Source organism: Cucumis melo, chromosome 11 (assembly GCF_025177605.1).
Source record: "Cucumis melo cultivar AY chromosome 11, USDA_Cmelo_AY_1.0, whole genome shotgun sequence".
Lineage (NCBI taxonomy): Eukaryota > Viridiplantae > Streptophyta > Magnoliopsida > Cucurbitales > Cucurbitaceae > Cucumis > Cucumis melo.
This window is the reverse complement of record NC_066867.1, coordinates 3,103,634-3,116,657: the sequence shown is the minus strand read 5'-3', so window position 1 is coordinate 3,116,657 and position 13,024 is coordinate 3,103,634. Positions and strand designations below refer to the sequence as shown.

The 13,024-nt window shown below is 30.4% G+C and overlaps 1 protein-coding gene and 1 long non-coding RNA gene across 3 annotated transcripts; one reads left to right on the top strand and one right to left on the bottom strand.

Moving 5' to 3' along the window:
- The first annotated feature begins 4,538 nt into the window (after positions 1-4,538).
- Positions 4,539-5,188, top strand: LOC103497275 (auxin-responsive protein SAUR24-like). The gene has a single exon (XM_008459404.3). The coding sequence runs from the start codon at positions 4,625-4,627 to the stop codon at positions 4,910-4,912; it is 288 nt and encodes a 95-aa protein (XP_008457626.1). The 5' UTR covers positions 4,539-4,624; the 3' UTR covers positions 4,913-5,188.
- A 2,689-nt stretch (positions 5,189-7,877) lies between these two features.
- On the bottom strand, positions 7,878-12,787 carry LOC127151702 (uncharacterized). Of its 2 annotated transcripts, none has more exons than XR_007824818.1 (3): positions 12,546-12,787; positions 11,948-12,439; positions 7,878-8,216 (listed from the first exon to the last, which is right to left on the bottom strand). It is a non-coding gene; the product is annotated as an uncharacterized LOC127151702 (long non-coding RNA). The 2 variants fall into 2 exon arrangements; XR_007824817.1 differs by having other exon boundaries at positions 11,948-12,442; positions 12,546-12,758.
- Between the last annotated feature and the right edge of the window lie 237 nt (positions 12,788-13,024).

Sequence of the window (13,024 nt, the reverse complement as noted above, 5' to 3'; positions counted from 1 at the left end):
TATGGTCTGGGAATATGAGTATCTGATCCTTATGGATTAACCAGAAGGGTACAAGCAGTAAATCTTGTGTGGGATGTCGAAGGGTTTGATCATTTTTTTCCAAGTGGAACAGCCTCACATCAAATTGTAGCAGGTACATGTGGGTATATTAGCGGGCCTATTCCATCTTAATGTTCGTCCACCCCAACGTCTATACAAAGGATTACGTATGGAAAATATTGAAACCGTCCTTTCAAATAGTATCACTGTTGTATTTTTTGCAGCTTTTGTTACATCCGAACTACCTACCTTTTTATATGTCTATTAAATTATGCTAACAAATAATATTACCATAATCATTAATCATTGTGAATTATAATCTTTTTCTTAGATGATATTATTTTCATAAAATTTGGAGGGGAGGATGTGTTTTTCTTGTTGTTATTGTGAAAGAAAGTATTTTGTCAATTTCCTTGAAGATTCCAATACCAAATTCTTGAGTTTTTTTTTAATTAAGTAGACCAGCTAGAGTTCAATTTGTCAATTGAATGGAAGGTATTTCAACCACCTCACAATAGCTTGAATATCATTTTTGAAGTTTATATATTGAAATTAGTTGAATGATAATAATAATAATAGTTTCCATATAAATATATATTTTTTAATATCGGAAGAAATTTGTTTTAAATAATAAAATTGTTGAAAACATTTACAAATATATGAAAATTTCATAACATATCAATGATAAACACCGAATAGATATTGATAGTAAAAAAATTTCAAGTGGGAGATTATTGAACGAAAAATTTGTAAAAATAAAAAACATATTATTTTATTCTCCAAAGCATTTCCACATTAATTATTTTGGAACGTGGATGCTCCTTTATATAACTATTGATTAAACAATAGGTTTGGGCTCTTTAGGGCACCTAAGTTTTGGAAGGAGGGAGGAGATAGACAAATGAGGATATGCCTACATCTCTACACGCGCCGCCGTCCGTCGGCCATGGCGAAGAGACATAAAATAATATATATACTTTTACTAGATATTTTCACTAGATATTTTCTAAAACGTTTTTTTCTTTAATTGTGAAGCGTTACCGTTTAACGTTTTCTTAAAGTTTCCCGAGCTGTGAGTGTTTGCAATCTTTGAGTGATTTGATTCTAATTGGTTTATGTGCAAAACTAATTAACGCAAGAGGATGTTTTATCCTGGGGACAACGAGACATTATTCTATTTGCACGATCCAGAGCAGGGCCGCGAAACGTCTTATAGAGAGTGTGTTCCGCGACTCAGCCATCTACTAATTTAGTTTATGTTCCTCTATCAATCTGTTTTTACTGCCGTTCCATTTGCTGACTTGTTTTCTTGACTACTGTTTGTCGGATCTGGACGAGTTTTGCGTTGAAGACTGAAGTACAACAACAGACACCTATCATCAATACATGATAGTAATTTATTAGTATTTATCATCATCTATCAATAATATTTTGTTATATTTGTAAATATTGTGGTTCATTTTGTTATATTGAAAAACAAGGAGTTTTCTCAAAAATACTAATAATAATACAATATCTTTTAGACAAAAAAAAAAAGTTATTACATTTTATTTTTGTATGACAGTTAAATATTTTGTCAATTTTGCTATTTTTTATAATTTTTCGAAAAAATCAAACCCATATTTAAATTCTTTCAAAAAACTGTAGACTGAAAATGTCAATAAAAAACATAAAATGAAAATTAATGATAAGGAAGCAATATTGAATAAATTTAAGGTTTTTTTTTTTTTTAAATACATAGAATAAAATTGAACAGTATAATAACTAAAATGAAAGAGACTTCAAAGTTTATTTATTTCATTTTTTTTTTTTTTACAACATCCGAAGTAGCCTCGAAGTATTAAAGTATATACAAATGTCTTCATTGTTAATTGAAAATTAGAAACAGATATTGATTTCTTAATTATAGTATTGATTTTGAAATATGTATGTTTTGTAGTAATTAACTGCATTGAATGTTGTTCAACAAATTGTTTATTAATGTCCGTTGAATATTTTCTACTGATGATCGTCATGAATTGAATTATAATCAAAACTTGTTGGTTCATTTATCAATAGTCGATGATTATGTGATTAAAAAATTTTAAATTCGTCTCGAATTTCAGTGTCACAAACTTATGCCAGCTTAAATTATATTTATAAATGCAAGTTGGTACATATTTGTTTGTTCTTAATATTCAAAAGTTATGTTTTATAATATGTGGATGGAGATATTGCTCTTGTCCTTATTTAACTTTTGAATGTTATAAAAAAAAAATCAAATTACATTTTATAAGTTATGAGATTTTTTTTCCTTCACTAATAATTACATAAGTCTTTGATATTAACTTTCAATTGATTAATCTAAAATAATTATGAAATAAAACTTAAAATAAATTGTCATAATAACGAAAACTGTTTAATTACCTGTTCTTTTTATTCTTTTAAATCGATAAATAAACGATGAGCCAAATAAAATTTAAATTCGAAACATATAAATAAAAATAAAATATTTTGAAATTTAGTTATAAATAAAAAAAATAATATTTGTAAATATAGCATAACGAATCAAAATATTTAGAAAAATTCGACACATATAGATACACTTATAAATCCCGATAGAAGTCTATCCATATCTATCGGTATCTATCATCAATAAAATTTAGAATTTTATTATATTTTTGTAAATATTTTCAACAATTTAATCATTTACGATGATTTTCAATAGAAAACTAAATTCTTTTAAATTATTTTAAGTATTTGAAAATAGAATTCAAACAAAAGTTTGATTCATATGAATGTTAGAATTCAAACTATGTAACTTCTAGAGCAAAATCATGGTACCATAGCTTAATTAAATTAAAGTATATAGATATAAGCAAATAATATTATTTGATGATAGCCAGAAAAATAATATTTTTAAACGTTACATCAACATTATATAATTCAAATCCAATATTTTATTTAATTAAATAAATAAAAGATTTAAAAACTTCAGAAATCAAATTAAAATATTTGTTTAATCCTTCCATCTCCAAATTGGGCAGTTGAAGCCATGTGATTTGTTCTCATTCAAAGTATATGCTTAAACATTACTCATTAATAACATTAGCATTAATACTTGTGTCAGTCTTAATATTAAAATATTCCCATAAACTAATCATTATTACCAATAATAAAACAAGTAATAATTAATTTCCCAAAATACTCATAATTATTAACTATAATATATATATATATATATTATTCAAAGTCTATTTAAAAAAAAAAAAAGGTTTATTAGCACACCATGTGCAATAATCTATATGCTTTACCATTTTTGAAAAGATACCTGCCAAGTATTATCTATAAAATAGTACACAATATCAATAATTTCTAATTAGTTTTATTTTAATATTCAAAGTTTATTGTACTTAACGACAAAATATGACTGAGTCTACAACGTAACCATACTTCTCAACCTAACCTAATACTTCAAACTAACTCGAGTTGACAGACAATGCATTTTTTGTTAGAAAATTATTTATTTATGGAGTTGACAGCTTGTTCTAATACAGGATACGTCGTATCAAAACGCAATTATACTTTTCAACCTAATTTGATATTTGAAATTGAAGTGTATAGTCGGTGTGTCTTTGATTTGGAAAATTATTCAATGGAGTTGACAATGTATTTTAATACAATATAGTGTGTTGTATCGCCAATATAATTAATTAAACTTTCCAACCGTAACTTGATTTTTTAAACTAAAGAATCCATTCTTTTATCATTATTCAATGACGTAATTATACTTCTCATTCACACTAGTTAATGGGCACTGCATTTGATGTGAAAATTGAAAATTTATTCAGTGGAGTTGATGACTTATTTTAGCATCCTATCGTACCAAAACGTAATTATCATCTAATTTATGAAACTAAATTAGAAAATTTATTTAACCTAGATTGTTTTGATCTTAATCTAATACATATTTGTATCATACCAAAATGCAATCCTACTTCACAGCCAACCTAATTTTTGAAAAAATAGTTTGGGTTCATCGACAATGTATTTGATTCAAAAATATTATTATATAAACTTGACAATATAACCCATCACAGGATATATCCTACCAAAATATAATGACACTTCTCAACCTAATTAGACTTTTGTATCTAACTCAAATTCACGACTATGCATTTCATTCAAAAAGTGTCATTCAATAGAGTTGACAACATATGCTATGATACATAACAGTGTATGTACATATGAAAGTGAAATTATATTTCAAAACGTTACTTGACTCTTAGATCTAACTCGAGTTCATCAACGATATTATTTTATTAGAGTTGACAGTCTATCGTAACGCGGTGTGTCGTATCAAACTTCAAAATCACTTTAATAATGAATAATGAAGTGGATATAGTACAATTATAAATTAATAATATATTAAATTAACTTCTTGAAGGACCCACCAATAGCCAACTACCATTCTCCAAACAATCCCTTCCTATAAATTCAAAACCCTAATTACTCCAATTCCCAAATCACACTTTTCCTTCTTTTTTCTTTTTCAATTTTCTCTTCAATCAGTTTCAACCATTTCTCCATTTTTTTTTTCTCCTCAATGGGGTTTCGTCTTCCATCGTCTTTGATTCCTCAGGCCAAGCAATTGCTGAGAAGAAGCTCCGGTAATCCATCGGCGGTTCCGAAAGGTCATGTAGCAGTGTACGTCGGAGAGTTTCAGAGGAAGCGATTTGTGATTCCGATTTCGTATTTGAATCATCTTTCGTTTCAACAATTGTTGAGTCGAGCGGAAGAAGAGTTTGGATTTGATCATCCGGAAGGTGGTTTGACGATTCCTTGTGGTGAAGATGCATTTATCGACCTTACTTCAAGATTGCAAGCTTGTTAAATCCATGAAGAACTAGGAAGGAAGGATCTCGATTTTTGCCTTTGGCTTCTTCTTTTCTTTCTACTTCTTTTTTTTTTTCTTTTTTTTTTCTTTTGGGAATGGAGATGTTCATGTGTTGTTGATGATTTTTGCATTCTAACTGATGTTGGAATGTTGATGGAACCCAATTACAATACAATGCTTTTGGGTGTTGTAATGAGTGGTGTTGGAATGGATTGGTGAACCCTTTTTCACCAGAAATTGTAATGCAAATACAACTTTTTTTCTTTTTCTTTATCATCTTCTCTTGTTTATGCTTTGATGAATCTGGATTATACTTCAAAAAATTTAACTGTTGGATCCAAAATCAGCATTGAGATTCAAAGTCCTACTTTATGTCCAAAAGTTTTTGAACTATTTAGTTAGCAATTTGGATTCAATTTTTCTTTTGGAGTAATAACAACTCTGAATGAGGGATTGAATATCTTGTTGTTTAAAATATTTTTTTCAAAATTTAGTTCTATACTAAAGTACAAAGTATAATTTGTAACTTTTTTCAATGCAACAACTTGGTTGTCTTTATTATGAAAATATCTTCAAAATTATGTCACAAACCTTCTTTTTTTTCAAAATATTGGTTGTTGATCAATTTATTAATCTAATGTAAGAACTTTCATTAAATTTAAACAAAAATTTACAAATAAATTGTGTAGGGTATAAATGGTTGCTTAATAAAAGTGAGGATTATTTTACAAATTTGCATATTGGTCACACAAGAGTAGGGGTGTAAAGGTTGGGTTAGGACATTTTCAATTCAACCATATTTTCGGGTTGGGTTGGGTTGGGTTATTATTTTTTTTATTCTTGATGTTTATACGGTTTAAAATTATCATAGTTAAAGTTTCAAATGTACATAATGTATATAAATTCAAACTTTCAAATATCCATAAAAGTTCAACATTTTAAACATTATCTATAAATATTAAATAAATAATAAAATATCTATAATATAAATATAATATAAATTATTAATTTGGGTTGGATTGGGTTGATACAAAATTTTCGATCTCAACCCAACTTGAAAAAAACCAAAATTTTCAATTCAACCCAACCCATATTATATGGGTTGGGTAGTTGGGTTATCAGGTTGTTTGGGTTATTCTTACGCTACCCCTACACATAAGCATAATTTTCAAGAGAAGCTATTTTGAAAAAAATTAAAATTCAAAGAAAAAAGTTGAATTTTTTAAAAAATATAGAAATTTAGAGGTATTTTTAAAACAAAATAATATGGGTATATAAACAAACTAAAACACAACTTTTAAATGAAATTGAAAAAAGTGCATACTTTTTGTTTTTTTTAAAGTAACACATTTTTTCAACTCAAGGAAATGTTTTTAGTTTTTTTTTGGTACATTAAATAGAGATTGTATCATTTTTCAAATCTTATTTGATTTTTTTTTTTAAAATGTAATTCTTTTTTATTATTTTTTTAAAATATGAATCTCAATACTTGATGATGTTGGTTATATCGAGAAGCCGAAAAAATTGATATTTTTAGACTTTTTGGATACAATTTTATCTAGATGAACGAGATTATCAAATTTTCTATTATAGTACAATTTTTCTGACATCAAGTTTTAGACTTTCTCGTAGAGATAAATAAATTTTTTAAAGGTATGAAAATAGTTAAAATTTAAGGTAGGATTTGAAAAGATTTAAATAATTTACTTGAAAAGATAAAAAATAAATAAGATTCGGAAAGATTTATACAGTTGTTCTTTCAAAAGTTATTTATTATTCTTGATCTTCTGTTAATATTTTAGAACTATAATTTTATGTACGTGTCACCTTATTTATGGCGTAAACTTATGTTGTCCACTAAAATGATCCCATACTCTGATGATACTTTCGAAATGTTCATGAAAAGTGCCTTCAAACAACCAACTTTCTCTAAATGTAAGAGCAAAAACATTAGAACTCCAAGTGCTTTATATAATAAAAAGACCTTTCCTACTGTAGTACATTTAGATCCAACTGCCTTCTTCAATAAATATAAAAAGTTCTTATTCTATGTCCTACTCTTGTTCATAGTTGAATGCTATGGTACAGTTCTGAGGTACAGTAGCCTATTTTCAATAGCACAACTCCATTTTTAGCCATTGGCCATTGCATTTACTGGGTCCTCTTGTCTAAAGCAGGAACCATCTCACATGGAGATGTTGCTCCTTATTTAAAGGATTGGATAGACATGGTGACCAATTGTCGACTAAATATTAAGTTCTCGTTTGGTAACAATTTGATTTTTAGGTTTTTGTTTTTGAAGTTTGAGTATGCAAACACACTACTTTAGTCTATTAGTTCATGGGCTTAGTTTTCAAAAACAAAAAATGGAATGGTTATCAAATTGTGTATCACCGTTGTGTGACAACAATGTGATTTCATTTGGCTTTGGCCGTGCGTCTGTAAGTTTTTGAGAATGTGTTTGGAGCACTAAGTTTAGTTTTTAAGTCTTATCTTACATTAGAGTTAGAAACTCTATGTTTAGGGTACAGTTGCGCAATCTGAAGTTTGGAAATAGGAAAACATTAGAGAGGAGAAGATAAAGTTTTTCGATAAATGTACAAAGTTCAATAATGATCACTGTTAAAGTTGGTGAAGTTGAATTATTTAACGACGACTTTATGAAGTTGGTAAGCCAAACATCCCTTGAGAGAGAGGTTAACACTGTGCTCACCGTCACAGTCACCGCTCTCGAAGCAAAGGTGAAAACCACCATCACCAAAGTAAGGAGACTAGATTTCAGGGTGGTGGTAAGACAAGTCATAGGGAGATGGATGAGCAAAAGAGAATTGAAGTTGTGCACAGCGAAAGGAAGGCAAGGAGGAGAAAGCAAACGGATGAGAGAAAAAAAAAGTTTGAAATAGAAAAACTTGTTTTGATAAACCATATCAAACTTTAAGTAGACATAATTTTTAGGTCAGTCTGTCAAAATAGTCATCTCCCATGCGATTTGATTCATGAAGTAACAAAACGAAACGAAACTTCGACACACTACTGTCTTAAGAGTCCCACAAACCATAATGTATAATAAGATTCAATCCATCTCGTAGTAAAGCTGTGAAAATCCAGCTATGCCAACTACTCAAATAGACACAACTACATACTCAACTCCCTTAGACAGTGAAAAGCATAACTCATCCTTGTTCCATTGTCTGTCTTAAAAACTCAACCAACTGGTCTTTTTTGAAGGACTAGGTCGTACCAAAACATGATATAATTTTCAATCTGATGAATACATTATCCATCCCTTCTCTCATTCAACCTGAAAATTAGTTTCAATGATGTAGCCATTAGCACTTTCCCAGAAAGTCAATCACGTGGATATGCAATTTCCTTGTACAGTCTTTGTTTTGAATGTAGAGTTCTTTTCTATGTTGATCAAAGCCATGTGAAAGGGTCTTCCCAACAACAGTCTTTAATACCCCACATCATTAGTAATGAAGCAAGAACAGATCAGCAATCAGAAAAACAGCTATTTTTTTTCCTTTCTTTTTTCTTTTTAAAAAAAAAGTCTATATATACAAACTTCAAACGAGCATTCAAACACTCACAAACATATCCATCAACCAAAGAAAGTTTTTTAGAGGGTGTTCATCTCCTCTTTAGACGTGTTCTTTTTAGAGGGTGTTCATCTCCTCTTTAGACGTGTTCTTGAGTCGATAACACAACTCAGCAATGGGAATTCGTTTGCCATCGTCTTTGATTCATCATGCTAAGCAAATTCTTAAAATAAGAAACCAGTCAAATGTTCCAAGAGGTCATATTGCTGTTTATGTGGGCGAGATCGATATTCAAAGGAAACGTTTTGTGGTTCCGATATCGCTCCTAAACCATCCTTCATTCAAACAACTTCTCAGTCATGTTGAGGAAGAGTTTGGATTTCATCATCCCCATGGAGGTTTAACTATTCCTTGCAAAGAAGATGCCTTTGTTGATCTTACTTCTAGATTTCAACACTCCTAAAAGGAAGAACAACAAAGGCTGTCCAATTTTTTTTACAACATTTTTTTCACCATTTGTTGGTGTTTTGATTCATTCAAATGTTGTATAAAGGAAAGTTATACTGTGTTGCTTCATGTTTAATATCATTTCCTTGGTGAATTTCCCACCAAGTCATAATACAAACGAAGCAATTCTCCATCAGTTGTTTTATTCTCTTGTTTGGCTTTTAATAGTTTACTAGTGACTGCACTTTTTTGGGGACAAAGAAACCATATGCTATCTATATCAACCATTAAGTTTCAATACTAAGTAGCGAAATTACGCGGCAAATAAGTAAACGTATAAGAGGCTTTCTTTACTCTAAGAATTTCGTCCAAGAGCATCAATAAACCATGACAACTTGGTTAAATTTATTTTTCGTAAACGTAGAATGACTCATGTTCTACCTACATTATTGACATCATTATATAAATTATATTGTTGTCTTTGTAACATGAAATGATCCAACAAAATTTTGAGAATTTGAAATTTTTGAATCTAATGTATAAAAAATGAACTGATCTATCTATATCAAGGTACTAAATAACTCTGATAGAAAGAACAGTAGTTTTAGAGAGATCGAGAGATCAAGCGAGGATATTAGGGAGGGGGCTAAGTTTATGCCCCATTGTGATATTGATTTGATTTTGTTGGATTGGAGCCCCCTTTTGCAGTTCTTTTGGGCTCTGTCTTGCCTTTTGTTTTTTGTTTGGCTTCTTTGAATTTCTTTTCCAATGAAAGCTTGGCTTCTTATCAAAATCTTTTGATTGAAAGAATCTTTCTTTCACTTGGGGTGGTTTCAATTTTCTCCTCAAGAATGGTATAAGGATGAAAGTTCCCATGGAATTCAATCAGTGGGGTTGAAAACAAGTGCTTTTCCATTAGATTAGTGACTGGCTTTAATTGTAAATGAGATCAATGTGAAAGAATAAAGAAGATTCTCTTTCATTTCCTATCAATTTGCATTGGGTGGAGGGTTTGTTTGTGGATATTCTTGAGAGCCAACCCAACTACAAGTTCTTTCAATTTGAAGAATGTTTTAGATACAGAATGGTGAAGAAAAGAAAGATTCGAGGTGTTAAAATCACTGAATGACCAAAGAAAACTTAGGCTAATAGGTGAAAAAGTAAATTTAATATTATATCAAATTTGTGGAAGACTGAACAAGTGGAAATCAATATTAACTAAGAAGGAAATAACATCGTAGAGGTTTAGAGAGTCTTTTACTCTAATACCATGTTAAATCATTAAGTTACCAGAACGCTTAAGCTAATAGGTGAAGGAAAATTTAATATTATATCGATACTTTAATAAAAGGAAAATAGAAACCAGTTTTACAAGGGAGTCACGACAAGGTATTAAATTGATTCTTTGGGTAGATAGGAGAAGAGGAACGTACTAGCTTATCAAACAGAGTGAATTGAGAAAATTGGGAAGTCTTTGGTGATTAATAAGAATTATAAAAGAGAAAGTTGCAACTAAAGAATCTAAGTCAAAACATTAAAGTGAAATGGATTTGACACTAGGCTAACAAACTTTAAATAACTAGGACTAAAAGGAAAACAAAGGATATTAAAGAAGAGTACCTAGTTCAAAGATTGTCTATCTCTATCCCATTCTAATTTCAAAGTGCTAAAAGGGTCTTTGTCAAAATAATTTACAAGAAAAAGTTAACATCTAATCGATAATATTTTTCTTTTGACTCATTGAACAATTGTCAGATCGATGGATATCTTGTCATTATATTAGGAACAATAAAACTCCACATATTTCAATAATGGCATTCCATATTGTCCACTTTACGTATAAGTTCCCATACTTTTATTTTTTGTTTTACCCAACATGTCTCATATCAATGGAGTTGTAGCCCCTTACTTATATGCCTACGATTCTTCTCTTTCTTTGCTAATGTGAGGTTTGATCACATTCCACCGATATAACTGAAAAATCAAGCTGATGGTGGATATCCGGTGCAAAATGAGAGGTGAGATATTTTTAGGTGGAACCTAGTAAGAGGTTGAGGTATCAAGCCACCCTGCCTCTTAAATAAGAACAAATCTTTTTGGTTATTCTAGTTCTTTAATGAGATATAGTATGGAAACTTTGTTTTAAGGGTTTGTTGGGTTGAAGTCAAGCAACCTACAGTTGGTGTGTCTTTTGAGGATTTTTGTATTTCTGTTGAGTGTTTTACAAGTTTATCATTTCGAAGAAATTTATTCAACTTTTTACTTAGATCCTCTCTGTTTAAAAAACTACAAACCCATTTCAAGGTTGAGTTTTGTTGAAAGATAAAATCACTAGCTTTCTCAAGGCAACCACCCAACAGGATGGACCATTTGAGTTGTTGATGTGTTGCTTAGTAAAGGATGGCTTAATAATTATAAGTTCAATAAGTTAAAAGTACACAACATTTGAATTCTATCATGAGAGATGTAAATGGAACTTTCGAATCCTATCATTCCATCTTCGCAATCTAGAGTAAGTTTAAAATGACTTTCTAAGTGCTTAAAAAAGTAATTTGAAGAATGTTTCTAACCATTTACCAAATCACTCCAAACATGCGTTTAATGTTAGAGACGTCATGAGCCGGAAGATCTTGAGATGTTAATATGTATACATAGGAGATAAAGTTAGAGGGTCAAAGCAGAGAGATTATAGTTACAACCTATCCTGAGAAGGGTATACCAAAAAACTAGTTGAGATTCATTTATGCTGTTAGAGTTGAGAAAAAAACATAACTACACATGGCCACAGTTAAGGCATAACTGAGAAATTCAAGCAAAAAACATTATCAACTAATAAACTTCCTCAATTTTTAAACAAAATGACAAGTCAGTCAAGCTATGAAGCAGCAGCAAAAGAATAAACCTACTTTGACACATCTCTTTTCACAATGAACTTAACCTTTTACTCCATATATAAACTTTATATTTTCATCTCCATTCCCAAATGCAATGTTGCTCAAGAAAAATAAACTTGAAAACTATAGAAAGAACTTTCTAGTTCACTTACAAAAGAAGGATCTTTGTTGCCCATTGATTATGCCTTTCTGTCTGATCCTTAGACATTGTATCACCATCCGAAAATCCGTGGTTTTTCGGGGCACTAAATTTTCACCAATATGTACATTACTCAAGTTGAGATTCTCGATTCTGCTTAGTTATTTCGTTCCAGGGAAGCTCATGTATGAGCAAGGATTAGCTTTTCGAATAAACTAAATACATGCATAAAATATGACAGACTTTTTATTCCACAACAACAAAAGTGGTTTTGGAACAAATTTAAAATGGGCAATTCATGAATCTATAAATTTACAAACCTGGATAAGCGTTTCTGGACTAATGTAATAGAACAGAAGCCATGAAATGAAGAAGGTTGCATGTAACTTACAATTGCATTTCCGTTCCGGTTGGTCTTGGAACTACTTAGAAACTCTTGGAATTAATGCTGATTGTGTTTGTTATTGGATTCATAAACCTACATTTCTGGTTCTTCCAACTTAGGCTGCTGCCAAGAAACCATTGCTTGATATTAAGAACTCAATGACTGAATCTTATAGCTCCTTATAGCAATAAGATGTTAAGAACTGAAGGAGAATTAGCATACTGACCAGATAGTGAAGAGTGCCATGGTTACTTTCCTTAATCATCATAGAGGAGTCAAGGAGATCAATCACGAGATCGTGCCGATTTTCTTTAGTTTTTGCGACATAGATAATAAAAATCTTTGAATGTCAAAGTCTTCAAATATAAACATCATTCAGACACTATGCCCCCTATGCTGATGGAAATTGCAACATCTTTTATGACTTCCATGGTGACGACCTGTGGCGCTGTCTGATTTTTGATTGAGATTTAGGCCCTATCTCACTGTTCTCTAGTCTATTTTCAGCTATTACAATGGGTCCATTGAAACAGAAAGTTGTTGAGGATTAGAAAGCTTGTCAAACAGATCTGCCATTTAGTTTTGAAATTTTCTTGGCCACTTGTTTGGACTATGACTTCCTTTTCTTGGACCAAAAGAGGGTCTACCACCAAAACATGGGGCATAGAGAAATTGTGGAGGAAAGAACCAACCTCTGTAGAAAAA